The sequence below is a fragment of the Branchiostoma lanceolatum genome, chromosome 7, assembly GCF_035083965.1.
Source record: "Branchiostoma lanceolatum isolate klBraLanc5 chromosome 7, klBraLanc5.hap2, whole genome shotgun sequence".
Taxonomy (NCBI): domain Eukaryota; kingdom Metazoa; phylum Chordata; class Leptocardii; order Amphioxiformes; family Branchiostomatidae; genus Branchiostoma; species Branchiostoma lanceolatum.
This window is the reverse complement of record NC_089728.1, coordinates 7,515,070-7,543,046: the sequence shown is the minus strand read 5'-3', so window position 1 is coordinate 7,543,046 and position 27,977 is coordinate 7,515,070. Positions and strand designations below refer to the sequence as shown.

At 42.2% G+C, this 27,977-nt stretch overlaps 3 protein-coding genes across 10 annotated transcripts in view; 1 reads left to right on the top strand and 2 right to left on the bottom strand.

Moving 5' to 3' along the window:
- Positions 1-9,213, top strand: part of LOC136438956 (cysteine-rich secretory protein LCCL domain-containing 2-like) — a 38,274-nt gene extending 29,061 nt beyond the window's left edge. For 3 of the 5 annotated variants that reach the window (XM_066434017.1, XM_066434016.1, XM_066434015.1), the window contains exons 4-14: positions 471-586; positions 2,399-2,496; positions 2,977-3,402; positions 4,799-4,999; positions 5,523-5,580; positions 5,819-5,885; positions 6,308-6,438; positions 6,783-6,826; positions 7,017-7,159; positions 7,727-7,860; positions 8,193-9,213. In XM_066434017.1, the coding sequence (XP_066290114.1) occupies positions 471-586; positions 2,399-2,496; positions 2,977-3,402; positions 4,799-4,999; positions 5,523-5,580; positions 5,819-5,885; positions 6,308-6,438; positions 6,783-6,826; positions 7,017-7,159; positions 7,727-7,860; positions 8,193-8,241 (1,467 nt within the window). In that variant the 3' untranslated portion in view covers positions 8,242-9,213. The remainder of the gene's footprint in view (positions 1-470; positions 587-2,398; positions 2,497-2,976; positions 3,403-4,798; positions 5,000-5,522; positions 5,581-5,818; positions 5,886-6,307; positions 6,439-6,782; positions 6,827-7,016; positions 7,160-7,726; positions 7,861-8,192) is intronic. The other 2 variants (XM_066434019.1, XM_066434018.1) reach the window with 2 other exon arrangements.
- Positions 9,214-9,333: 120 nt separating this feature from the next.
- LOC136438957 (putative aldolase class 2 protein CC_1201) lies at positions 9,334-20,510 on the bottom strand. The gene is made up of 5 exons (XM_066434020.1): positions 20,141-20,510; positions 19,341-19,530; positions 11,680-11,842; positions 10,725-10,969; positions 9,334-10,120 (listed from the first exon to the last, which is right to left on the bottom strand). The coding sequence occupies exons 1-5, from the start codon at positions 20,248-20,250 to the stop codon at positions 9,959-9,961; spliced, it is 870 nt and encodes a 289-aa protein (XP_066290117.1). The 5' UTR covers positions 20,251-20,510; the 3' UTR covers positions 9,334-9,958.
- A 1,420-nt stretch (positions 20,511-21,930) lies between these two features.
- LOC136438954 (putative aldolase class 2 protein PA3430) lies at positions 21,931-27,787 on the bottom strand. Of its 4 annotated transcripts, none has more exons than XM_066434011.1 (6): positions 27,453-27,787; positions 26,210-26,346; positions 25,296-25,485; positions 24,379-24,541; positions 23,662-23,906; positions 21,931-23,001 (listed from the first exon to the last, which is right to left on the bottom strand). In XM_066434011.1, the coding sequence occupies exons 2-6, from the start codon at positions 26,323-26,325 to the stop codon at positions 22,834-22,836; spliced, it is 882 nt and encodes a 293-aa protein (XP_066290108.1). In that variant the 5' UTR covers positions 26,326-26,346; positions 27,453-27,787; the 3' UTR covers positions 21,931-22,833. The 4 variants fall into 4 exon arrangements, with proteins under 4 accessions (XP_066290108.1, XP_066290109.1, XP_066290110.1 ...); XM_066434012.1 differs by having other exon boundaries at positions 27,490-27,787; XM_066434013.1 differs by having other exon boundaries at positions 27,502-27,787.
- Positions 27,788-27,977: the final 190 nt, after the last annotated feature.

The following is a 27,977-nucleotide window of genomic DNA, read 5'->3' as shown; positions in this document are numbered from 1 at the left end:
TGCAAATATTTGACGGACATGCAGCCAGGGTGGTCGTTGGTCATTGCATGGTCGAACAGTTAAATGCCCTGCTACCATTGGTTGAACCGTGATGGATGGACAGTCATGATCAGTCTATTGGTGCAAAAGGCCCGCTTTATACATCCATCTTACCAAGATCAAACTGCCGGAATTCATAATGATCCTTCAATTCAACCTATTTGGGCGCCACAATCACATAACACAATGGATTTCGACCCTATCATCGTCAAGTCTTATGTGACTCTGGCCATTCGAGCGAAAGGGGTTGCAAAGTGCATGCGCCTGCGAGCTCTACGCGCCTCCCAACTACTGTAGGTCAACTGTCGGACAGCTGACTCAATCCTTCTCAACTCAACTCTGTCACTGACGAAAAACTCCTCCCCTTCTCAGTTAATATAGCAACCTTATTCCCCCCTTTCTCTCATCTGTCTAACTGTTTTCCTCCCCAGATGGTCTGGGCTACTACTACCAAAGTGGGGTGCGCTATCCGGCTGTGTGAGACCATGCAGGTCTGGGGCGAAGAATGGCCCAAAACACTTTACCTGGTCTGTGACTACTCATCAAAGTAAGCATGGGGACGGTGACTGTAAACTAGAGCTTCATTCAACTGGCCTCACGCCTTCCCTCACTCTTAGACGCGTTCGCGATAGAAAGCACTGCTAAATTCACGTTTCACTCACTTGTGTGTACTGTAGAATGGTAATCGTCGTGCAAGTCTTATAATCTCATATTCGCGAGAGACAGACAGACAGACAGACAAACACACACACACATACACATACACACACACACACACACACACACACACACATATAAGTACACAACCATGCACAAAGACGCACACACACAAACAGACAGACAGACAGACAGACAAACAAACAAACACATACACAAACACACCCACAAACGCACAAACAACATTATGCCTCACCCCGTTACCTGTTTGCGCAGTAGAAAGGACGGCATTTGTCAGTGAGCAAAGTCGACCACTTTTTCCCAATCCCTGCAACGTTATCCTGTTTTGGCCTCTCCAGAAACTAACCCATCATCTGCAACATCACTGTCTATCGTCTATGCCATTCACGATAGACATGTGTGTGCGTGTGCGTGCGTGAGTTGAAAACGATAAGGACGTTAATTTAACATGGGGTGGTTAATAACGGTCTTAACATAACAATATCACTTGCCGGATTGTACGAAAGATGACGTATAATGGTGGATCTATACGGAAGATATCTTGCTAGTGACGGCAGTGCGTGACGACACCCCAGCAAGCCGGTCTGCAGTCAAATGTACCATAGTCAAGTCTTGGCGGTGGCGATGCCATTTGAAACAACCGATGCCATATCATCGCTGATGGGGGTGTTGCGGCAAACAAGTATAACGTATAAAAAACAACATTTTAATTAAACATGTACGACAGTATCGTAAAAAATTGTTTGAAAATTTAGCGAAAAGCGAATGTACACCATGCAGCTCTGGTTGCCACGAAACATCATGGTATTGGATTGATGGAGCGTGCTAATATGGCATTGACCGCTTCAAATGGCAGCGAGCTTTTATGAGACAGGAATTAGCGGTGGAGACTGTGATTTGATACGCTAACCGTGACAGTTGAAGGACTAAGCGTTTGCACCCTACGCGTGCGGCGTGCCCTGTGAACCTAATTTGTGCTTGTATATCGGAAAGTTAAGAGTGCAAAGGTTAGAGAAGGATGGATATCGAAGCCAGATGTACATGTCAACATCAACTCCAAGAAAAGGTTTGCAGGCACATGTGTGACATTGGTGTCGTGAACTTTGTTCAAGTTTTTCTTTTGCCTTATTAACTTCTATTAGTCTGTCAACGATAGCAAAACGAATGGGTTTGGAGACGTTCTTTGATTAGATAACAAAAAAAATACTTGCCACCATCTAAGTCCCTTTAATCGTTTCATTATCATCGTCGTCATCATCCTCCGCCCTTTCAACCGTAAGGGGCGCATGAAGTGTCCTAAAAAGATCAAATTTTGTATGTAGATCTCTACCTCATTCAGATATATCGCAAAGATTGGTGTCAACTTATCCAACACTCGAGTCATACCATCATGGGGTCCACATCAGACCTTGATAACCATGAATATATGCCAATAAGTCTCTGCCACACATCCAGGGCCTAGGGAACTACAAACTAAAAGTGTTAAATCAATTTTTGTTTATCACTACTATTGAAGATGGAGATATCAAATATTTGTGTATCTCTCCCAGTAGCGCAATGCACGTGCAAACGCTTTCAATGTACTAGTATTCACCGAGGACCAACCAGTAGTTTTGCATCGGTGTTCCGTGCAGCGATGTTTATACTACCTCCTTTAAATGTCATGCGAAATCTTTTGCAGGGGAAACTGGATTGGATACGCCCCCTACAAGCGAGGGCGGCCCTGCAGCCAGTGCCCACCGAAGTACGGCGGGCGCTGTGCCAACAATCTATGCACAAGTAAGTCATGTGGCACATGTTCGCGTTGCGTATAGATATATCATAATAGATGAAATAAACTTAATGCCGCTTTTTCTTAGTTCAACTTATTTCCAGATAAGCAATTGGATATCACAGATTTGGTGACATGACAAATAAAAAAGGCCAAAGTTATGGAATTCCTGTAATTTTTGGCGGCGCCTTCGGGGCGAGCCTAATATTTTCTTTGTCCTGCGTTTTCAATAGCGACCTTGTATGACTCTGACTACCCTTTCTGACGTCACTTCCTTCCAGGACAAACACACTGCTGTTCTTTGCCAATGTGTAGTCAGATACTCCTGTGTTAAACGGTGTATGTATTAGTTGATCCGTCGGCTGTTGTATAGATAGAACCCCAGTAGTTTTGTAACTCAGTTTGTAGTGTTTTAACGTGTGTAGTAGTACGCCCCTCACGCAACCCTTCCCGTTCCTTTCCCCCTGACCCGCCACTTCCACGCAAAGTGCAAGGCACTCTGGAGGAGTATGGGATCGTGATGGACCCTGAAGATGAGGAAGAGTTCAACACAATCGAGACGTACAATGGCGAAAACAGCTACGATCGCAATACCAGGGGCCAAGACACTCAAACGACAACGACTCCTGTGCCAACTACAACCACAACAACTACAACCCCAGAACCTACTACTACTACTACAACAACTACAACTCCAGAACCTACAACAACAACAACGACAACTCCTGAACCAACTACCACAACAACTACGACAACTCCCGAGCCAACAACAACAGTCCCCGAACCTACCACGACTATCGCTCCCCTGACGACAGCTAAACCCACAACAGCGCAGCCTACCGAGGCAGCTGCGAACGACAGAAGGGTACCTGTGGGTCAGGTGTCCGAAGGCCGTACGGAAGAGGAGGGAGATGGTAATGTTTTCTCCGAAGCGCTTTGATTCCATCCACCCATCCATTGACTGGCTCACCCTGCTAGCCTTCTCCTCACCGCATTTCTTCTCTTACTAAATACATGTGAAAACACTCAACTAAGAGAGAAATATTACCGTTTGTACCTTTTTACGTCGTATGTAACGTTAACCCCAATAGCTTTATTGTCTAACTATATGTGTGACCTGATCTCACAAATCAAACTGCTCTCTGAAGCTTGCTGTAAGATCAATAAGGTTTTTGCGCAAGCGCCTAACAACATTTGGCTTAATTAAAAGTGTGCAGTCATCCTCTTCAATTCAAAATTATGTGACAATGAAAATGTAGAATTTGCTGGCAAAAAGGTAGGTTTTCGTTTTGTCATCTTGAATAATTGAATATAAAACAAAGGCCCTTATTTTTTTCCATTTCAACGTGTAACGGTACCAGAAAGTGTACTGAATAGATGTTTCAGACGTGGAGCGGCCCGGGAACGCGGAGTGTTGTGTGCCCCACGGTACATGTACATGCCATTCATGCGAGTACCATTTCGACAATATAGTGCAAAGTGGCGAGGCATTATTCCTGAGTCTGTATGTTTGTCTGCTTGTTTGTCGTGTGCCCGTACCGCTTCTGTAGACACGTTTGTAATGTTAGTGTTACAGCTACGGACGACAATTTGACTACAATAACGTTACTGTTGCAGTTCAACGAGCAGGCATGGCGGTAATTAAACGTTAACTGGTTCTAATGCCACATTTACGCGTCAAGTAGCGCACAGCATTGTTCTTTATAAATATGCAAACATCAGTATAACATGCGTCTGAATGGACAGAAAATCACCAAATCGTTGTCAACAATGCTGTTGTGGGCATTGTCCGCCAATTTTTTTTCATTCGATGTCCTGATAACCTCATTCATGACACATGTATGTCAGTCTGTCCTCCAAAGTTTTCATTGCATCATGTCTTCATCTGATCGCATAGAAACCATTAATGTCGACTTTTTCAAACCACTCGGTCCAAATAGGCCGCAATTGGTGTAAAGGGGCTGTATTGAACCCCGCCGACTTCTGCACGCTCGTCTAAAAAGATGATGGCCAAACCGAAGGGGTCCCTGTTTTCTTTAACACCTTACGATGGGGTAACTAAGTTACTAAGCGATACCTTACTTCCTAAAACACCTTCCTTTCACTTAGCATGAACCTTCCTTTCAAGTAACGTTAACATCGTTAAGGATCTTGAATAGCCTGGTTAAACAAATAACATCTGAATCGTTAGATTGGGAACAGTCATAGCGCATCTGAATGATCGTTTGATTCACGTAATGGTTTTTCACGGGCCAAAGTGCCCTGTTGTCCGAGCACTTTATTTTGATTCGCAATCCCTCTTCTCCACAGACTCAGTATATGCCCAGAATCAAGGATCAGATCCCAGGAGCAGGAACCAAGACAGGGACAGAAACAGGGACAGCAACAGGAACAGGAACAGGGACAACGAGGTGGCGGAAACGTCATACCGAAGAAGCAATTACGTCACACCCCGCACCAAGCTGTCCACCGAGCCGGAGATGAAGGAGGTGTCGAGCCAGGAATACTTCGGTTTGTGCGATTCGACTGTTTGCGAGTAGAATTCAAGCTGTTTAATCAATCAACGGCGCGGTCACATTCGTCGTCGGTCGCCGTAGATTGTAATGTCGTAGACTTTTCAATTAGGCTGTGAAAGAACCAACCACCGACAAGAATATAAGACAGCCTGTTCGGTGACAAGACAGCTGACGTTCGTAGTTGTGCGACTATCACAAGAATGCCATCAGTTAACGATTGTACGACGGTCGTCGGACGTATTTGAGCACAGGGGTCTGGCGCTTACCAATGGTCAAATGATGAAATGTGCGCGTCATCAAAGTTTTCCAGTTTTCATAAAGAGACACGAAATTAGAGGTCATTTGACCAGACAACGTCCTGTCTTCAGCTGGATTTCGTTTCCATTTGCCTACATTATCATGCTTGGTGTACATCAGTTTTGTCTTTTTTTTACCAACTTAAGAACCAAATGTCCTGTCATAACAGTATAGCCCTGTACGTTAAAGACAAGAATGTATAAAGTATTTTTCTTTTTCAGTGCGGAAAGCCACCTGTAGGACTAAAATATCTGAATGCAGGGATGAGCCGTGCATCAGGTAAGGCTACAATATTTGCTGTCCACGGGAGGAGGACTTCCTTTCTTATAAATGTAATGCTGTCACACTCACAGTTTAAAAAAAATCAAAATAGCAGAAAGATGAGGATAAAGCGACGCTGCACTCAAGTTGTACAACATATTTTGCCAGCGCCTGACTTAACAATAACAAACATAAAAGTACACTCACAGTTAGGACGGAGTTTCAGGAAGACCAACTGTCCTTTTTGTTCCGTCAGATTCCGCTGTCCCGCCAACTGTGGCTACATCGGTGACCAGGTGATCGGCACGCTGTGGTATGACGCGGTAGGTGCCAGAACTTTGCACGTCAACGAATATGTCTTAATGTCAACTTGGGTCTATCGGAAGGTCTGGCGATTGTTTTTGACAAAGTTGTCCTATATTCATCGGACTCGCAGTACAGACGAAAACTGATGTCGAAAACGGGATGTCGAGTAGTCACGGCGAACGATACGTTGAATTCAACATGTCAATTTATTTGATATACTTGTACGTGTCTTAATTCATTTGTATCCATTTGTTTGTATATATAGTTGTGGAAGACCTTATCGTGAAAGTCGCTGTTCCTTTGTTGTGTCGATACAGATTTGATTGGATAAAATCATGTTTTATCTAATAACACCATGCCTTTGCTGATCTTGACGTTCCGTCGCTTGTAAAGATCGTGTCCACAGCAAAATGATGACACCTGTTCTTTACATGTACAGAGATCCAGCATCTGTCAGGCCGGGGTGCACTACGGAGCTGTCACCAACTCAGGGGGGCTGGTGGACGTCACCAAGAAGGACGAGATCCCATTCTTCACAGGCTCCTACCGGTCTGGAATTACTTCAATCGGGTACGTCTATAATATCGCAGTGCGTCTTTACCATACAGTTAACGATTTCTATCATACAGTGTATACTGTCCAAATGTTGTTTAGTATACCTCCGTGTTTGTTTGTTTGTCTTGGCGTGAGTCCGCAGTGGTGTGAGTATTGTATGGTGGCAGCATGTAAGGCGAAAGTGGTTTACTAGGATACTTGGAGAATTGGAAGTATGGTTTGGCTGCTTGGCTCGGTTGTCTTGTTGTTTGCCTGGCTCATGTTATGAAAAATCGTACGTGATGATGGTAGACATTGTTTTTAATTGTACTATTTCAACAACAATGCTAATTTGAGCCTACCACACTCTGCCTTCTCAGGACCTTGACGCCGGCAAGGGCATTCATGATCAGCAGAGTTGGAGGTATGACTTCCTTTTTCAACTGGTGATTCTGTCCGTATCACATTCATTTTCAAAGTTTCCTTGGCACTTTTTTTCGGGACAGGTGTTTTAGACCTGTCCCAGAAATCATAATTGACGGCCTGTTCAGCTAGACAATTTCTATGATCTCATGGTGAATACTAACCTCGTTGTGAAACTATTCTCCCTCCAGTCATGCAGGCGGACTGCCGGACAACAGTTGACCAGTACTGCCCATACCGGGGAAGACCGATTCACTGCCCTAGGTTCTACTGCCCGCCAGCTTGTGCCTCCTACCAGTACGCCCGTGTATATGGTACAGGCACGTACACTGATGTGAGTGCAGTTGATGTTTGCAAAGCTGACTATTAAAAAGCTGACTCATATTTTCAGTACACTTCCTTTGTCTTGAAATGAATCGGAAGAAATGTCGTTTTTTTTACCTCTGGAAATGAGGTTTACCTCAGACGAGGGTATTGTTTTTGTTTGTGTGTTTGCGCCTTAAACTCAAAATCTTTTTTATGGATTTGTATGAATTTTGGTATCTTAGTCTGAGTCTAAGGTTATACTGAACAAAACCCGGTGTTCCTGTTGTGGAAGTGGTGCACAACTGAACAAGGCAATACAAAAAATGAAATACATCTTAACTACTAATGTATTCCCTTCGTAATACATAATGTATGCGGGTAGTTAATGAGGTCCCAAAGAAACATGGCGATTTTGGGCCCCCTAGCAGCTTTTTCAGGTACTACAGCATCAAAGGCCGACACGCCCTTCTTGAAAGTAGTGTGAGATAGTCCACAGACAGCTGGTCTGCCCAGCGAAGTTAATGACCTCAAATTGTGACAAGGGGTTGGCTCGGGACTTATCATGATATTCTTCATCCGTTTGCCTCCACTCCAGAATTCTAGTATCTGTCGAGCTGCAATACACGCTGGGGTGTTGCAGGACTACGCGGCTGGTTATGTGGATGTCTGGGCAGGGAAGGGCAGGACGTCCTACCGGGGAAGCAGTCAGAATGGTGTCACAACAGAAAGGTATGTGTAAACTTATGTGACAAAAAACTTGTGTCTTTCTTCCCCAATATTAAACGGATGTGTAACGTTAGAGAAGACAAGGTGACAAGGTGGTCTTTCGGTTAGGGTTGTTCACTTAGAATTTAAAGGTTCTGGGTACGTACGAGGCCCTGGCGGCACCATAGAATGCTGAACTTCGAGATAGGTAGAATTTAAATTGTATCTGCTGACTGAAATTTGTCCCGTGTATTGGACGATCATGGTGTTATTGCTATCAGTACATGTGACGATACATGTGGTGCATCCCTTTATCCATAGTATTGCATAAAATTTTTTTTTTCTTTCCTTTCCAGCTATGACTACGAAACGGGGAGTGCATTCAAGGTTTTCAAAGTGGAATGAGCATCCAGTCTGTATATACTCATACATGTGTATTATATTCAAATGTTTCGGCTGGTACCATCAAGACTAGATTGAGTCTTATTAGAGTGTTCATTTAAATTACTATTAGATATAGAAAGCACAACAGTGAAGGGAACAACAGGGATACATGTGCCAGTAACTTTGCATTTGTAATAAGGATCCAGGTGTCTGGAACAACTGCACCATAGACTACAGTAAAAAGATTTAGACAAAAGAGGTTTTCTTATCTGTGTATAATACACCATAGAGTCATACCTGTAGGATAAAAAGCTGTCCCTTATTGGCATGTATGGGCTTGTAATAATAATATGTGCTCTGTATACTTAGAAAGGGTGAGTAAAAGAAACCATATCCGTAAAAGGATTGTGATTGTTCAGATACTCTGTAATACCAATCCAAGAGACTTAGAGGTTATTTTATAGGGATTGAATAGCATGGACTGGTTACATAGTGGTGCATGCCGACTCTTCTGCTGAGTTGTAACATTTCCCATGTGATTCAAAAATCCTCAGTCAATGTGCAGAATGAGGTTGTATCAACTGTATAAAGCTTTTTTACAATAGCATATAGAAAGTGCAATTATATAACAATATGGTATCATATAATATTCAATGTATCATCTTCATTTTTTTAATGTATTGACCACCGGTTGAGCTTCCTTAGGTTGAAAACTGCAGCCCCTTTTTCTATATGAGGAACATATTTTTCTACAAACTTATGATTCATTCAATGAGGCTGAAGTAGGTACTCTCCAAGCAGAGGTTGGTGGAAAATGCCCACAGAGAACGGGTCATATAATACAAAGGTTACAATCTTCTTCACCAACCTCTGCTTGGAGAGTAGAAGTAGGTGCATTAAAGCATGGATTAGTTATATAATATTCCCATATCAATAAAAGCATTCTTTTTAACGTTATATGATATTTGTATTAAAGATTTTCTCACCAAGGTCTACATGTGTCATGTGAATCATTTTGTTGTCATTCCAGAGTACAATCTTGTGTATGCCTCCTTGAACCACATTCACCCATAATAAGTCCCCATAGTGATATAACCATTACCTACAGTAATATAACCAACAGACCAGTTTATTGCTAATTTTACACCAATGCACATATCACATTATCAACACATTATTATTATTATTCTCCCATTCTCACTTGGTTACAAAGTTGTTTAAAATGTCTGTATAACAGACAATTTAATGTTGAGTGATATATTTTCTGTACAATTATGCACAAAGGCCACATCGTACCTTACAATGGGTTACAAAAACCAGAAGGTCATCTAACATCTAATTACAAATTAAACCAAAGTCAATAGAATATATTCAATATCAGGATTTAACTCATAATCTTATCACTTAGCAACAGGTGCCAATCATGATGTCTGCATCATATATTGTGACAGCTTTGAAGGTCGCAATATCAATTTAGAACTACACATGTATCTGAGTCTTTATTTGAATGCACATAATAGATTTGAAGGTCTGTTTTATATTCTTACAGCTTTCAAATGAATACTGTGTGTGTTGTCAAACTGAACACATATCATTAAGTATAGACAGTAATCATAGATTAGCTGTAAATTGCAAGTAGTCAGAATAAAAACAAGACTTTTAAGTCTTAGTTAAAACATTTTTTGTAGAATGTAGAGATGAGGCATTATGCCAAGACGGTTTCAAAATCCAAACAGACTTACTGTAGAGTTTCTGGGGACTTCTTGGCCATTATGTCTTTGAAGCTCTGCAGGTGTAACTCTGCATAGGGAACGATGTACTCGAGAGCCTCCTCCACCCACTTGGTCACTACATGTGGCTGTATCTCCCTCAGCTCCCGGTCAGTCTGCATGGCCATCATCTACAGTGGGGAACAATCATCAATTCTATCACAAAATGATGTTATAAGTCAGACCCACCAACACTCAGTTTTTAGTTATCTTGTACCTGACTATATCATGCCGCTCTGATATCTAAAGAAAACAGGAAATGTATCATAAACTCCACAGTTATTCTAAACATTAGAATATGCTAAGCTCTTTGGAGAACCTTTCCAAAGAAAACAAAAAAATGCCCCTGAGTGGTTGCCAAAATAATGAAAATGCAACAACATTATTATATACATGACCTTAATAATTCTTGTGTTGATTTTCAGTTATTCTAAACATGAATATACTACACCACCCTATTAAAGAACTTGTTTTAAAGGAAACAAAAAAGCCTTTGCTCCTGAGGCATTGCCAAAAAAGTAACAAGATTACTGTAAAAGAGGAAATTTTCACAGAGGTTTTATGTTTCCAATATTCAGACCACCACGAAACTGTTTGTTCTGTTTTCTGCCTGTCTACCCCATTGCTTCAACCGCAAACTTACAATGTACAACTGCCGTAAATTATACCCCATTTTCTCCCTAAGCGAAATCAAGGCAAATTAAATCCCTGCAAACTTAAAGCCTTTTACAGTACCTGATACATGGCACCCCTCTCCAGATAGTACATGTAGTCAAACGCCAGTGCGACCGTCTGTCCCACAGTCAGCACGCCGTGGTTGCACATCATCAGGGCTGTCTTGTCTCCCAGCTTGGAGGCAAGGCGCGGTCCCTCCTCTCCCGACGTGGCGAACCCGTCGTACTCCGTGTCGTACGCGATGTTGTTGTAGAAGCGCACAGACTCCTGCTGAATCATTCGGAAGGTGCAGTCCTTCAACGTTCCTGGAAATGTATTGGATAGTTTCACCAGGTATTACTGTAATCTTCAAATTTTCACTGTGATTTTATATTCACGGTTTTCGCGGTCCATTACTGTACACAATATGTGACTATAACACTAACGCAAACTTAAAACTACCACGAACACTCCTTTTTCTCCTTTCCTTGAAATTATATCACCAAAAACTTATAGGCATTGACAGTAATACAACAGGCTCACTCATAATGAAGCCCCTTTCTTAAGATAAAGTAACAAATATTATGTTTTCTGATAATCAGCAAAGGATACATGACTATGTCAATACACCCCAGTATATTGCTACATTGATAGGCCATACTAATTAATATATAGATGACATTTTCTGGTCACCCCAACACTGATGCGAGTGTGCGAAGAAAAAAGTTGGGCAATAAAAAGTTGCCTTAATTTTTATTATGAAATCTAAATCTAAGTGGTCAGGAAGGTTGAGCAAATGACTCAACACACAGACCACAGAATATCAAACAATCAATTTGGAAGATTTATATCATTAGTATCTATTTTCCAATATTCTTTTAATTCAAGGCATACATTTGAAGCTTCTTTGTATGATTGACAGTATGGTTTGAGAGTGTCTCCTGAATGGCATGAAACTACCTTTACTGTGAAATGTCACCTCCTAAAACAAAATAAACCCATTTTACTGCCTGTAAGAGCTTTAAATGTCTCTTACCCAGAGCTGTTGCATAAGGAGAGTGGGTATGCATGACAGACTTGACATCCTCTCTGGCATCATACACAGCCATGTGAATCTCAGCAGCACTGGTCTCTGCTCTGCCAGTTCCTTCCACAACCTCACCCTTCTCATTCAGGCCTAGCAGGCCGCTGGCTGTCACCTGTGAAGATATATTACCCATAAGTCAAGGTGGCAAGGTGACCTTGTGGTAAGGGTCATTCACTTAGAATCTAAAGGTTCTGGGTTCCCTTGGGAATGACAATTTACACCTATTTCCTCACTCTACAATTAACAAGAAAGCAAAAAGAGTAGTTGTCCATTCTGGTGTGAGTGGATCGAACATATCAGTCTGTCATGTTTGAAAGTCCTATCATGGGAAGCAGCAGACTTATAGCATTTCCTCACAGATTATGCAAATTAGCTTTCAATTTGCATAATTTGCAAGTTATGTCAATCATTACTGAAGCTATTGACATACCAAAAGTCATGATGATATATCAACCCCTTCTTTAATTATTTACTTATGAAATTTCCCCTGCAGTTCCAAAAAAGCTGCCAGGGGCCCATACTTTATTCACTTCTCTACCTGAAAAAATTATGACCATAGTCTGTCCTAAACACTTGTAATATAGATATCAAAACTGTAAGTTAGACTGCAGTACCATGAAAAGCCCCTAGTGGACCATAATCCAATTATTTCTTCATTTTGCCAACACCTACCAATTGCAATATACCACACATAACAAAGCTCAATCTATGACTTCTACTTCAGTTGTACACGGCACGAAATCGAATATTTAAGCAAACTTTCCGAATGACGGAAACAAGAATTAAAGGTCGGGAAACATTTCAGCAGGGTTTACGGGGCCGTAAATGCCGCTGAAAGTAAGATTTGAGCTTTCCGCAACCTTTTCGCGTTCGTTAATATGAATTAAATACATACTTTATCTTTCCATGGACTTTAAGCATCCTTATATACATCGTATAGATGAAACATTATATTACATCAGTAACCGATATATTCTCCAAGCAGTTATATTCTCTCCTCGGGACTAATAGTGTCTCGATTTTTAAAATCTTGGAGAATAGCTGATATACCCGAAACGGTCTTCGATCTTTAGATACACCCATTTGCAGTAAACACCGATCGTCATTTCTGTTACAGTCTCTTTTTAAACAACGCACCATGTGCACGCACATTGTACAGACCCGTCTACTTTGTAGCAAAATTAGACATATAGTCCATACCTATCTTCGTCGGAGTTGATCTTCTTTTATCCGTGTTTATGCTACAGCTTACAAAAAACAACAGTGATATTCTAAAGTATCTCCCCCCTTTTATGTTTAGGTAAAGAAAAGCTGTCGGAAAGCGGGCGTTTTCCCTCGCAGTTATTTCTACCTTTCCGATATCCTTCCGTTACATATAGGATCGGTTTACATAGAAGGGGGGAGACCTCCCCCCTTTTATGTTAAGGTAGAGAAAAGCTGTCGAAAAGCGAGCGTTTTCCCTCGCAATTATTTCTACCTTTCCGCTATACTTCCGTTACCATTAGGCTCGGTTTACATAACCCCCTCTTATGTTAAGGTAGGGAAAAGCTGTCGGAAAGCGGGCGGTTTCCCTCTTATTTATTTCTACCTCTCCGATATCCTTCCGTTACGTATCGGTTTACATAGAAGGGGGGAGACCTCCCCCCTTTTATGTTTAGGTAGAGAAAAGCTGTCGGAAAGCGAGCGTTTTCAAACGCAGTTATTTCTACCTCTCTGATATCCTTCCGTTATATATAGGATCGGTTTACATAGAAGGGGGGAGACCTCCCCCCTTCTATGTTTAGGTAGAGAAAAGCTGTCGGAAAGCGGGCGTTTTCCCACGCAGCTATTTCTACCTTTCCGATATCCTTCCGTTACATATAGGATCGGTTTACATAGAATGGGGGAGACCTCCCCCCTTTTATGTTTAGGTAGAGAAAAGCTGTCGAAAAGCGAGCGTTTTCCCTCGCAGTTATTTCTACATTTCCGATATCCTTCCGTTACATATAGGATCGGTTTACATAAAAGGGGGGAGACCTCCCCCCTTTCATGTTTAGGTAGAGAAAAGCTGTCGGAAAGCGGGCGTTTTCCCTTGCAGTTATTTCTACCTTTCCGATATCCTTCCGTTACATATAGGATCGGTTTACATAGAAGGGGGGAGACCTCCCCCCCCTTTTATGTTTAGGTAGAGAAAAGCTGTCGGAAAGCGGGCGTTTTCCCTTGCAGTTATTTCTACCTTTCCGATATCCTTCCGTTACATATAGGATCGGTTTACATAGAAGGGGGGAGACCTCCCCCCTTTTATGTTAAGGTAGAGAAAAGCTGTCGGAAAGCGGGCGTTTTCCCACGCAGCTATTTCTACCTTTCCGATATCCTTCCGTTACATATAGGCTCAGTTAAAATAACCCACTCTTCTGTTTCGGTAAAAGCTGTCAGAAAGCGAGCGTTTATCCTCGCCGTTATTTTTACCTTTCCGATATCCTTCCGTTATATATGGGATCGGTTTACATAGAAAGGGGGGACCTCCCCCTTTTATGTTTAGGTAGAGAAAAGCTGTCGAAAAGCGAGCGTTTTCCCTCGCAGTTATTTTTACCTCTCCGATATCCTTCCGTTACATGTCCTACATATAATGCTGAAAGACAAGTGCTTATGCAATCAATTACATGTAAGTCAAATATTACCCTACCTTACACAGATAGCGATACATTTAATGTACTTATGTCATGTCCAGATTCCATATCTATCCACCTAGGCCAATATATCTACCACGCTATGCAAAAACGAAACTGTACCATTCCTGAATGAGAATTGACAAATTTAAAGTCGCAAATTAGACTAGAAACACGCAACACAATGTCTGTAATTCAGATATAGCTCCACGTTGTAATTAAAGTAGATTGCATTTGATGTAGCGTTATAGTTATTAGAAATTTCCTTAGATTACAATTAGCCTAGAAAAACAACCCTTAGTCTGTATTAGTTCCATGTTGCAATGGCCATAGATCACACTAGATATAGTATTATAGTAAGTAGTATATTCTTATACATGTATAGAACTACATGTAGATTGTTAAGTGTTACCTATGTTGTCTGTAATTTGCCATACATTGTCACTGATGCAATTGTTGTGCAATAAATCATTCATTCATTCATTCATATAGGATCGGTTTACATAGAAGGGGGGGAGACCTCCCCCCTTTTATGTTTAGGTAGAGAAAAGCTGTCGGAAAGCGGGCGTTTTCCCTTGCAGTTATTTCTACCTTTCCGATATCCTTCCGTTACATATAGGATCGGTTTACATAGAAGGGGGAGACCTCCCCCCTTTTATGTTAAGGTAGAGAAAAGCTGTCGAAAAGCGAGCGTTTTCCCTCGCAGTTATTTTTACCTTTCCGATATCCTTCCGTTACATATGCTTACTTGCTTACTTGCTTATGTCGAGACTGGACGGTCTCGAGTCGTGATGGCAGTCCATGTGGTTCTATCCCTCATCGCTTGGAGCAGACTATCAACTTCAAGGCCAGTGTCTTTCTTCAGGGTGTCAATGTATGTTGCTGCGGGTCTTCCAAGCCTCATTTTCCCATGCCTGGGAGTCCAGAGAACCAGGTCAGCCACTTCTTCTTTGCTTCTGAGGCAGTGTCCAGCGAACTTTAACCTCCTTGTCCTGATCTTGTCAGACAGTTTTGGTAGTCCAGCATACAGGTCCTTGTTGGTAATGTGTTGTGACCAGTGGATGTTTAGTGCTGATCTCAGGAGCCTCGTGTAGCATCCATCCAGCTGCTTTTCTAGCTTGGAAGTGATTGTCCACGCCTCACAACCATGGACTGCTTCAACCGTCGAGAGGAAAAGCCTCACTTTCAGCTTGCTAGAGAGGTTACATATAGGATCGGTTTACATAGAAGGGGGGAGACCTCCCCCCTTTTATGTAAGGTAGAGAAAAGACGTCGGAAATCGAGCGTTTATCCTCGCAGTTATTTCTACCTTTCCGATATCCTTCCGTTACATATAGGCTCAGTTTACATAACCCACTCTTATGTTTAGGTAGAGAAAAGCTGTCGGAAAGCGAGAGTTTATCCTCGCCGTTATTTCTACCTTTCCGATATTCTTCCGTTACCTTTAGGCTGGGTTTACGGTGCTCTCGGTTTTAGAAAACAACGTGGAACATTGAGCTAACAACTCCCCCGGATTGCTAATCTATAGGTCGGCGGGCATACTGTCTTTGGCCACCGCATAACATTCGCCCAGTCCGCGGATCGAGACAGCGCCGCCGGCGCCGGCACGTTTTGGCAGATTTGTGTATTTTTATCTCCATGAAAAATGGAGATATAGTTTTGGGTGTGTCTGTGTGTCTGTTTGTGTTTCCGCGCCACTCCAGTCAGCATAACTCAAGAACCTCTTGATGGATTACAATGATATTTGGTATGTGGGCAGGTGTTGGGAAGCCGAAATTCAGGGTCGATTTTGGACCCCCTAGTATGTGACCTTGGTACTGCAGCAGAACTTCAATTTTTGTATCTTTTGACCTGGACGTGCTGTGGTCTTGATTTCTGGGTGGCAGATAGCTTGTGATGTAATAAAGAAGTGGTGTAGGTTTGGGCCCCCTAGCAGCTTCCTCTGGAACTGCAGGGGAGTTTTTGTGAAAATCTTCTAAGGAGAATAACTGAACAAAGGAACAACGGATTTCCATGATATTTAGTATGCTGGTAGCTTAGATAGATATATACACAATGAAGTGCAAATTATGCTAATCAGGACTTAATTTGCATAGCTAATGAGGAAAATCTATATTTGCAGTGTTTTCCATTATCAGACTCAAATACATGAATCATATGTAGTTTATGGAAAGTGGATCATCAACAGATACCAATTATGCAAATAAATTCCTAATTTGCATAATTTACGCAAAAACACCATAATTCATCTGATTGGAAAATTATAGGACTGTCAATATTGCAACATGTGTAAGTTAGATAAAGGTGTTTATGACCAAGCATATATTATGCAAATGTGTAAGTCATTTGTATGAATAGAATTGTTCATGGAGATATGAGGTCGTGGAACTCTTGTTGTTCCTTGTTTTGTATCAAAGATCATTGAATAACGCGTATTCTCACGCAGTTTTCCTTTTTATAATCTATAAGTAACTACTAGAAAGATCGCCGCTAACAGTATTTTCTATAGTCGCTCACATCAGTTGTTGTGTTCGGGGCAAAAGGGTAACGCAAGGACGTCTGCTTTTCAACTGCAAATTTATACAGTGTGAAGTCGTAAACAAGCTGGGGCGGTTCGTTGAGATGGTAATGAAACATCTCCATATTTACTAGCGGAATGCCATGTGACAGGGCATTACCCAATGACAGGCAAGGGTGGCTTTTTCAAACTAACCGTATATCCCAGAGACAGAGATTTTTTACAGCGAAGACAGCTCATGAAGGAAATTTGAACTCAGTCGTTTCAACCCACAAGTTATGGCAACGACGTTGTTCTTACCACCCGGAACCCGGACGGAAAAATGTAAAGCTGGGACAAGGACATCAGTCTGTACAATTTGGTGAAACCAAGGCGGTTTCATAGGATTATACTTCCTAGGTGAAACCAAGGAGATTTTGGTGAAACGGATCCGGAGTAGGATGGAGATGCTGAACGTTAACGGGGCATGCGGGCACGCGATTCGGGACGGGGAAATCATTACTTTGTTGTGTCTCCTAATCCACCCGGTACCAGTGGAGACAACGGTTAAACAACGGCGTGAGTGAAATCGGAACCTGTCTAGATAGGAACTATTCCTGGCGACTCGCCCAACACTGGGACCGGAATCGTGGACTTGGAAATGGCGCAAAATGGTGAAGGGAGAATTTACCGAGACTGTGAGATTGATCCCTCGTTGACCGCGTCAAGTACAAGTTAGAATATAACGACTGATGACGAAACCGCAAGTACCTAGTAAGTGTTATTCAACACAAAATGATTGTATTATTACTATTCACTCTATTTGGCCAACTTCTACTATTTTCCTAGCGATCCACGGAGCCTGGTAGAGGCTAATAAGATACTAGCCTGAATGCCAGACCCCCAACCTCTGAAATATCTATCGTCACGAAAGATATTTTAGAGTTTGGGGGTCTGGCATCCAGGCAAATAAGATACGGGAGGGAAGAAAAGTTAGTGTTAGGGGTTACGTTTCGGTGTCGATGTAATAGTTAGCTAGGGTTGGAACTTGGATTATTTGTAATAGTCAATAGGTGGGGTAAGGAATAGCTCCATATGTAAGAAATCATCTATTCCATTTTGTATGTGTATATTTGTAAAGATGGGGAGGGGTCTCGCTGTAATGGCGTAACATGTTTTTGTGCAGTATTGTCATCTTTGAAATAAATTGTCTTAAACTTTTATCGGCCCTGTTGCCCTTCATATTCATATTTACCTGTCTATGTAAGGTTTCGGAATGTTTAAGCTATCCGTAGCAAGTTAAGTCGTCGTAAAGGATTAAATTAGATTCTGTGTAATGAAAAGGAAACTTATTGTAAAGTCTACGTTTTAGTACGTTAAGCTCGTGTTTTTAGTACGTTAAACTCGTGTTTTTAGCACGTTAAGCTCATAAAAAGGCTACGGAAAACACCAGGAAAGGTATAGCTTTAGGTACAGTAGTCCTTAGGCTGCGTGAACGGCACATAAACGTAGGGAAATCGTGACAGAAATAGATTGTAAAGATGGACGAAAGATTACGGAAATGTCTCAAGAAACTTACACTTTCCGTGTTGGATCTTCCGTAAAGTTACGGAAAGATTGTCCATAACGACGCCTTTACGCCTTGCAGATACCACGTTTGTAGCACGCTAAGGTCGTAAAAAGGTCATGGAAATACCAAGGAAAGATATAGCTTTAGGTAACCTTTCAAGCTGTGTGAACGGCAGATAAACGTAGGGAGAATCGTGACGGAAATGGGTGATAAAGATGGACGAAAGGGTACGGAAAGGTCTCAAGAAGCTTACACTTTCCGTCTTGTAACAGACGGAAAAATTGTCCTTAACGACGCCTTTACGCGTCGAATAGTCGCGTAAATACACGTGAAGAAGTGCAGAAACGTACCTGAACGTACGAAAGATTGTCCATAACGACTCCTTTACGCCTTGCAGATACCACGTTTGTAGCACGCTAAGGTCATAAAAAGGTCACGGAAATACCAAGGAAAGGTATAGCTTTAGGTAACCTTTCAAGCTGTGTGAACGGCACATAAACGTAGGGAGAATCGTGACGGAAATGGGTGATAAAGATGGACGAAAGAGTACGGAAAGGTCTCAAGAAACTTACACTTTCCGTGTTGGAACGTACGGAAAAATCGTCCTTAACGACGCCTTTACGCGTCAAAAAGTCACGTAAATACACGTGAAGAAGTGCAGAAACGTACCTGAACGTACTTCCGGAAAGGGCACCTTATATGCAAAATTTAAGCAGACGTACAGGGGTCGTTAAGTTGCGGAAATAGTGAATAAACGTCACGTTTACGCTGCATTTAAGTATGCTTAAATACCAGATTTCGTGCCGTGGTAGAGTTATGTTCACAAACTGACACACAGACACACACACACACACACACAAACATATCAAAACCACCATGGCAAAGGTGGCATGACCTGGCTCCAGTGTGTTCCATGTGGCACCAGTAACATGACCGTTCCCTCCCCATTGGCAGCTGGACACAGGGCTGTCAGGTGGTTGCACACGCCCATGTGCAGGTTGTAGTACTCCATGGCCCGGTAGGAGGTCGCCAAGTCAATCCTGGTTTGCTGGTTCTGCTTCTGAGCATTTCTCAAGATGTCCTCGCTAAAGACGAAATAGTAAATCATGTTAAGATGCCCGCCTGACAGGAAATATGAAAACTTTTGCCTGTAAAGAAGCCTGTAACGTTATATGAGCAAACATTCAAGTCATTCGACGTTTCAACTGTAACGTTAGCCCATATTTAAAGAACGCCAAGGCAAATCGAAGACAGTTTGTTGGGGACAAACTTGTCCTATGGTTCACCTACACATGTACGGGCGCCGCCCAAACAACTATCCCTATTTAGTTGCAAGTGTATGTCAATAACAGCAAAGTTCAAAGTAGAATATGACTTTGTAAGAGCAAGGAGGTTGGTAAGAGGCATACCAGCCCTGACAATCGATTTGGTCAACTGTGTCAACTACTAAATTAGTAACGTTAGTTGTCTGATTACTAGTGGACCCTATGGGCCACCATAAGTCTTCCCGTCATAAAAATGTTACGACAAATGCAAAGAAATAAATTCATCATGGAGTGTAGAACAAAATCCACACTGTTGCAAAAGATCAATACTGTTGCAAATGTTCTCTCAATAATGCTTGCGCTCTTATTGATACGTAACGTTAGCTAGTTAAGTTGTAACCGATCTCCTATTAGGTTAAACAAACCGTACTCTGTTTGCTGCGCTGTAGAAGTGCTCCCCTGGCCCCGATTCCCCACCCTGGTGACGAGGGGTCGGCAGCGGGTTAGCAGTCCAACACTCCTGGTCAGCATGGTCACCATCAGTCTAGATATACCATGTAGTATACTGTAATGTAACTGGACCTGGCAAAGTCGCCACACTGATTTCACGCAGCCGGCGCGATCCGGTTACGACCAGTCCCCCTAGACAGGACTGCCCCGTTGGCTATTAGTATTACCCACATAGCAAAACTGACAGGGCATCGATCACACGATAGCCTACCAACTTGAAAACATTGAATATTCAATGTTCTATACTTATCTCTACTCTAGCATTAGAATGATGGTCATCGACCTGATCCCCTGAAAATGGATCGTTCCTAGGTTAAAAGGTTAAAAGTTTAGGTATTGACCTGTGTCATGTTTAGCTAAGGACAATAGTCCATTTCTAGAATCAAAAGGACAGAAACTTTGGGAGGGACTTTGACGGGACAGAAAACTGGTCTTTTCAAATGGATGTATCAAACTTGACATACCGTCAGTGTCAACTCTGTCATCATGACCTTGGCCCACTGCAACCTTTTAAGCCTAGCCTGGAGTCCCGCCTTGTTTACCTTTGGTCCGCTCCCAACGTCGCCAACGGGCCCCTCCGAACACGGGTAGCGGACCAAAGATAACAAGTCTTGGCTCCAGGCTAAACGGCGTTAATCAGGCGTAACGGTGAGATCTCTTTGTAATAGCCTTCGGCTAGCCCTGGCCCTTGCCCTACTTTTTAACAGCCAAATAAATAAATAAATCAATCAAATAGAATCTCTTAAATTCTTAATGCAGCATCAGTAATCCCATATGTATGCATATGTCAGATATCCAGGTTTTCAAGTCTTCAAGAAAAGGCCTCGACAAATCCGTCTTCTTTTTAGATGTGGCAGTCCCTTAGGTACCCTGTGGAGTTACGAGAGTTGCCCTTATATTATATATTTTTTGGATAATCATTTATTGTATCTTTTGGTCTGTGTAGAAAAATATGATGGAGCGTAGAAAATTTTTTCACGGATGTCAGATCACAAGAAGAAGACGGCTCTGTTGCAGACAGTGTCACTCGGACAAGTACCAGTAACATGCAAACCTTGTCAGGACAAAGATTATAGATCATGAGATAGCAGACATCAATAGGTATCATAAATCTCCAAAGCTTCTTTATCCTTTTGTCTCTCTAAGAGTCTAACATTTATTTTCATGCAATCGGGAAACAATACGCAGCAATGCTCGCATTCATAAAGCCCGCGGATTGATCCAATTTTTAAGACATCATAGGACCGACCGTCATTGGTTTGTGGGAAGTGGACGCAATACTTTGATAATCTGAAGCTCTCGTCACATCTTTCGTACCACAGCTTCAGGAGAGGAAATACTGTGAAAGGGAAATGTTCGCGGTGGTTTTATGGTCGCAAGCAATTTTCTTGAATTACTCTAGTCTAGCTCTCATGATTGAACCGCGGACCGTCGCAAACACCCCATTTTCTCCCTACCGCGAAATTAAATCTCCGTGAACATTTCCTCTTTCTCTACAGTACCTGGCGCAGTCGTGAATGCTCCGATATCTTCCGATGTTGACGTCTGTAGTCAACTACACGACTGGTGTGTTATTCCGCCACTTTTGAACATGCGCCCCAACTGAAAACTTTACTTATTTCCAAAAAAGTAGAATGTCGATGGATTAAAAGGCCATGCCGCACTCATGATGGCACTGAGATGGCCGCGCAGGAAATAGGAATATCGGCGTTGACTGATGACAAGCAACCAAATTGCTCACCACTTTTAAAGCACTTTATTTTTTTCTAACATTCTTCATTTAACACATCTTTACCATAAATCTATATCTTGACACCCTGTCCCATGATAGTATTGTTAAAAGTAACCAAATAATTGGTAGAAACTTGTAACTTAGTATGATCCGTTGTAAACAGGCCGATGGAAGAGTCTATTCTGCCTGACATAAGACTTTTTAGTCTGACCAAAACAACATATTATATTCTTACCAACCGTACCAGGATTATATCATCAGCAGTAATCAAGCAACAGAAACATGTAACATTGTAAAGTCCTTGCAATAGATTTCACCCCACCTCACAATGAATGAAAATAGAAAAGACATCGTCATTCAAGGGAGGGAAATATCTCGTGTATTTGCTAACAACTATTGCCTAAATCTTAGTATTACACATATTTCTGAGTACAGCAGCTCAATTGTATTTGCAGCCACTCTTGACTATCACACATCTGATATAGAAATCTGACCCTTGAATGATGCCTTTTCCATTGCAAAATAATGCATATTCCCAAGGAGCTTTTAAGTAGTACAGTCTAGTCAAACCTGTACAAGTGACCACCTCTAAATAAGGACCACCTGGCCAATGTGACCATCTTAGACAATTTTTCAAATTTAAACAAGCATTAAGAATCCTGCCTATAGGGACCACCTGTCAACATAGACCAGATTTCATTAGTCCCCTGTGTGGTCTTCTTGGGCAGGTTTGACTGCATTACTATCAACAGTGGAGGTCATGCAACCATCCCAGCATTCCCTGCAGTACACATACCACAATACACATCCTAGAGGCGGCTGACTGTGGGCAACAAGCATATAGACTTGTTAAAGCTAAGCTAACAACTATGCTCTGATCTCTACTGCAGAATTTCAGGGCATTTTTTTGCATATAAGTTTTTGAAGCCTCGGAGGTGTGTCTCGGCGTAGGGGAGGATGAACGGCTGCCCCTCCTGCATCAGGCTCCACCTGGCTGCCACCTGTGGCTGGATCTCCTGCAGCTCGCCACCTGTCTGCATGGCCAGCATCTGCGGCAAGGAGAGGGGCAAGCCATGAACCTTTGTTGTACATTTACTGGATATAGCTGGACAAGGGGTAAAATCATGTCAAGACAAGACAGGGAAGCTATTGATCACTTAAAAAAAATAATAATTGAAGCTCACTGTGAAATATTGAGTATTTGTCAAATTCTTACCCCTAGCCATCACAGATTTTAGTGATCCTCCCCTTCTCTTAGTGATCCTCCCCTTCTCTTCTTCCCTTAATCAATCAATGTACTATGCCATATAACTTTCAAGAAGAGGGTGTTGGTCTGTAATGCTGCATTACTTGAAGATACCGCTAGGAAGCCAAAAATTGCCCTGTTTCTTTGGGACCTCATTAACTACCCACATACCAAAATTCATACCAATCCATCAATAGAATCTTGAGTTATAGGTGTAAACACACGAACACAACTAAAAAACAATACCTTGTCGGAGGTGAATTTCCCTCTTGGAGGTAATAGGAGATACTGGCACATAAAGTACCGTTAGGCATTCTCCTTAGAACACTAATAACTTGATTGCACAACAATTGTACAAGGTACAAAGTATGGCATCCACTGGTACATTAAAAGATAACATTCCATTAGGCTAATCAATTTATCTTATACAATATGGTGTAGTACAATTGTGTTGCAAAGTCACCTGATACATGGCCACCCTCTCCATGTAATACATATGGTCGAATGCCACAGCCACGGTTTCTCCCACAGTCAGGACGCCATGGTTCCCCAGTATGAGGGCGATTTTGTCCCCCAGCTTGGAGGCTATGCGTGGTCCCTCCTCTCCCGTGGTAGCAAACCCGTCGTACTCCGTGTCATACGCAACGTTGTTGTAAAAGCGCATGGAGTCCTGGTGTATCATACGGAGGGTGCAGTCTTTCAGTGCTCCTGGAGGAAACATCATCCACATCGTGTGAACAACATCTGAGATATGATATACATGTGTATATATATATATGCAAAATGGCACACAAGATTCATTTTTTTGCACTTGTCTCTCGTGTAGAAATGGAGGTCACAGAAGATATACCATGTTGTTATGTATATGTCAGAGCCAAGAGTTGACATTCTCCTACACAGAGCCTCATCCGCGGCCTATACTATATACTTTGCGGAGTTTCTGATAAATCGGGCTGAGGTTTTCACTTTTGTGGACGTGTAATACATGTGCGCCGTGGGTGTGGCCTCTATTACACTCAGAGAGCATTGCTTAAATGTTTTCTTTGGAAAAAGGCAATTCCCTGATTGTTTGAAAGCTGGTTAGATGCCACGCCCACAAAAGTGTAAACCTCAGCCTTTCCAAGGTTTATTGTACAGGCTGCAAGGCTCTGCATAGCTGTATGAGAGTTGTTGGCCTTACCCAGAGCCGTTAAGTAAGGAGCGTGGGTATGCATGACAGATTTGATGTCGTCTCTGGCATCATAGACAGCCATGTGAATCTCAGCAGCGCTTTGCTCAGGTTTGCCTCCCCCTTCCAAAACCTCCCCCTTCTCATTCAGGCCAAGAAGGCAGCTGGCTGTCACCTGTGAAGACAACAAAAAAAATTTCATAAATCAAAGCTTTCCCTAATCCAAAAATCCTTTTACTTGGACTTGTTATCTACAGGCGATCCATAGCGAAGTTGCATTGCACTACTACCTAACAAAAAGGTGTCATGCTTCGTCCTCAGTCTGAGGGTCGACAGCTTTACCTAATTACATTATTCTATCTTAACATGTAATTATTTATTACCCCCCCCCCCAAAACGGAGGTATTGCACAGTTGGTGCGTTAATTTGTTTGTTTGTCTTGATGTGTGTCCACACTTATGTGATTCATTTGTAGAGGGGCAGCCTGCCAGGATGTAAGGCGGAAATGGTGTAATAGGATACTTGGAGAAACAGAAGTCTGGTTTGGCTCTGGTCCAATGTTGTAGACAGGTAGGAAGTGATTACAAGTGGAGAATGGATTGATGACTCATGGCTACAGCCACACATTTATGTCAGGTCATTAGGGTTAACCATTTAGAGCTAAAACGTCACAATGATGTTCTGCCAATTGTGTCAGGCTCTTGTTGACTCATGGTCTTCTAGCCTGTATTTACACAAGCTCTCAGCCGGAGGTTACTGACCCCCACCCAAGGGTTAAAGGCGGTCACGGAAACCGGCCGGACACTAGGAGCGCGATTCGTCAGGCTAATGGTCTTCAGTCCAAGATGTCAATCCTTTAGACAATGGGTTACATGTACAATTGTATGATAATGATATGTACAAGATGTGGGTGTAATAAAAGTGCTAACCTGGCTCCAGTGTGTTCCATGTGGCACCAGTAACATGACCGTTCCCTCCCCACTGGCAGCTGGACACAGGGCTGTCAGGTGGTTGCACACGCCCATGTGCAGGTTGTAGTACTCCATGGCCCGGTAGGAGGTCGCCAGGTCAATCCTGGTTTGCTGGTTCTGCTTCTGAGCATTTCTCAAGATGTCCTCGCTAAAGACGAAAGTTAAAAATGTTAGGACTATTGGAGCTCAACCATTAAATCTCCTTGGAGCTATTGTTTTTGGTCTGTATGTTTGTTTGTTTGCCTTGGTGTGTGTCCGCAGTTATTTGAAAATTGTAGAGTGACAGGTGGTGTAAATGAAGATAGGTAAGATGGGAGAGTTGTCTTGGGCTGGGTCCAAAGTTGCTGCCCAGGATGGGAAGGAAGGTTGGCTTTGCCTGGGTGCAAAGTTTTAGCAGCAAAGGAAACTTTATAGACAGAAAATGAGAATTCTGAGCAAAAAAATCACACTAATGAAAAAAAGTTAACAAAAATTCCAAGTATTTCAAGGAGGTAAGAGATCTTTCCAAAAGAACGATCTTTCCAAAAGAACAATCCATCTCGACAAACACCTGTTTGTTTGCTGCCATCTTTTTTTTGCTCAAGGGGCAAAGTCTGAACACAGTCTGAACAGGCCCTGAGAAAGTAGGTCACCAAGGTGCAGGTGCAACACAAAATGATACTATTGTCAGCCAATCTCTGATATCATACATGATATGTAGCTTAAAGATTTACATTGATTGGCAAATACAATGTACATGTAAGTTGAAGACTATTATTCAATGGCATGCTCAATGAATCAATCCATGCAAACAACATCTTGACAGGGAGAGCAGATGAAAACCGGAGTATCTACTTGCAAGAATATTATTCTATAAGGAGTACAACACCTACTCTGCTTGCTGAGCTGTAGAAGTGTTCCCCACACCCCGGGTCCCCACCCTGCTGATGAGTGGCCTGCTCCACTTCAGCAGTCCTGCACCCTTGCACAGCCTGGTCACCACAGACATGGTCGATTGTTAATACAGCACCTGCAGAAAGATAAATTAGTTGGAGACCTGGGGTGACAGATATCTAAAGGGGCTTTTCAATCAGGTACATATAAAATCTCATTATGGAATTTGAATAATGAAGACTGGAGTAATCAGCAACATGTAAAAAAAGAATGATTTAATGCTTGTTTGTTTTATTGAGATTTCCATTAGTGTCACATAAGATACACTATTCTATTTGGATTCCACTCACATATTGATGAATAAAATAAAATAAAATAAAATGAAATGTAAATAATAAGGATGGGCGATAGGCCCAAGTAAAGTAAGTAAGTAAATAACCCAAACTTATACAATTGGTAAACAGAAAATCATGGAGAAGACAACAATCTCAGTGCAACAATCAGCTACAGGAATCATTCAACTGTTGCACAAAATTGTCTTCGTGGGAAAATTTATTTATGTGCTGGATGAGTGACCCAGTACAGCATGAACAGGTTGTTGTGGTACTAGCACATTCCTCCAGCCCACTCACTGCTGGGATTGTCACCGACCTGAGTGTTTTCCTCAAGGAATTTTCATTACAGGCCAAAGCCCCATGATTAGCCTTGGGCCCAGAAAGGGAAGCCTTCTAACGTAGCCCACTCCGGCTAGCCCAGTCTACCTTTTCCAGAAACCCCTTAGACTTAGAGTCCTTTAATAGAGACTTCAAAAGACCAGTTTTTGCCGCCCTATATACTAAGTATGCCCGAGAGGACGTTGACCGGACGTCGGGCCCTTGATCCTGATTTCTTCATCTATTACACGTTACTTGATTGATTATACTTTAGAGTTAATCAATTACTGACATTAAAGTTATATACCACCGTGTTACGATCGTGATGGGACCACAAGTATGTCAATTGACCTGTCGCTACAAATGCAGTTACTTCATTGTAGTATAATGTCTATAATGCTTAAACGTTAGTCTCGTACAAACGGGCCCGGAAGGAGGAGGTTAATATCCTTGGTTAAAGTTAAACGTTAAAATTCAGAGCAACCGTTCACTTTCTGTGCATGCCTTGAACAAACGTCAAGCAACCGTACATAAAGCAAAAACAGCAACCTTTGAGTATATGTGTACAGTGTAGTTACATACTAATTACCTTTAGTCTTTACGCCCACCCAGACGCCCACCGTTACCTGTCGACTGACCTCCCAGGCTCGACCTCCGGTTCACCCCGTAAAAGTATGCCTATTCAGCAGTAAACGAAACAAAGCACGACCTGCAAAGAACACGCCCAAATCTCCCTACTCCGATCAGTCTCTGCACTCCGACCTTTACCTCTCACGATTGATGTATTGTTTTTGTTCGCATGTTTGGATACGCAAGGAGGTTTTATATAAAACCTCCTTGCGATACGCAATTCATGCCAAAGGCAAAATCTGCAAATCTAGTCAATCCCGGCAAGTGTCGCTGCTGCACAAGATAAAACGAAAATCATCCTCACAGTGCATCCCAATGTGAAAAGGGAACACAGGTAACGTTAGCCTTAGTAATATTAACTGTTAACGTTACATCAATCCAGAAATAAATGAATAATTAACAAAGAGCACTTGGAATGCGGTGTTAAAGGAAAAGCTATGTCACATCGTGGTCTATGGTCCACATATCACCACAAAATGGTATT

Coding starts and splice junctions, on each gene's coding strand:
- LOC136438954 (XM_066434011.1), bottom strand. CDS start 26,325: ATGTCTGTGGTGACCAGGCTGTGCAAGGGTGCAGGACTGCTGAAGTGG. Junction 25,486..26,209: donor TCTACAGCTCAGCAAGCAGA/GTAGGTGTTGTA, acceptor TTTCGTCTTTAG/CGAGGACATCTTGAGAAATG. Junction 23,907..24,378: donor TCCTTACTTAACGGCTCTGG/GTAAGGCCAACA, acceptor TGTTTCCTCCAG/GAGCACTGAAAGACTGCACC.
- LOC136438957 (XM_066434020.1), bottom strand. CDS start 20,250: ATGGTGACCATGCTGACCAGGAGTGTTGGACTGCTAACCCGCTGCCGA. Junction 19,531..20,140: donor TCTACAGCGCAGCAAACAGA/GTACGGTTTGTT, acceptor TTTCGTCTTTAG/CGAGGACATCTTGAGAAATG. Junction 10,121..10,724: donor AGAGGGGTGCCATGTATCAG/GTACTGTAAAAG, acceptor TCCCCACTGTAG/ATGATGGCCATGCAGACTGA.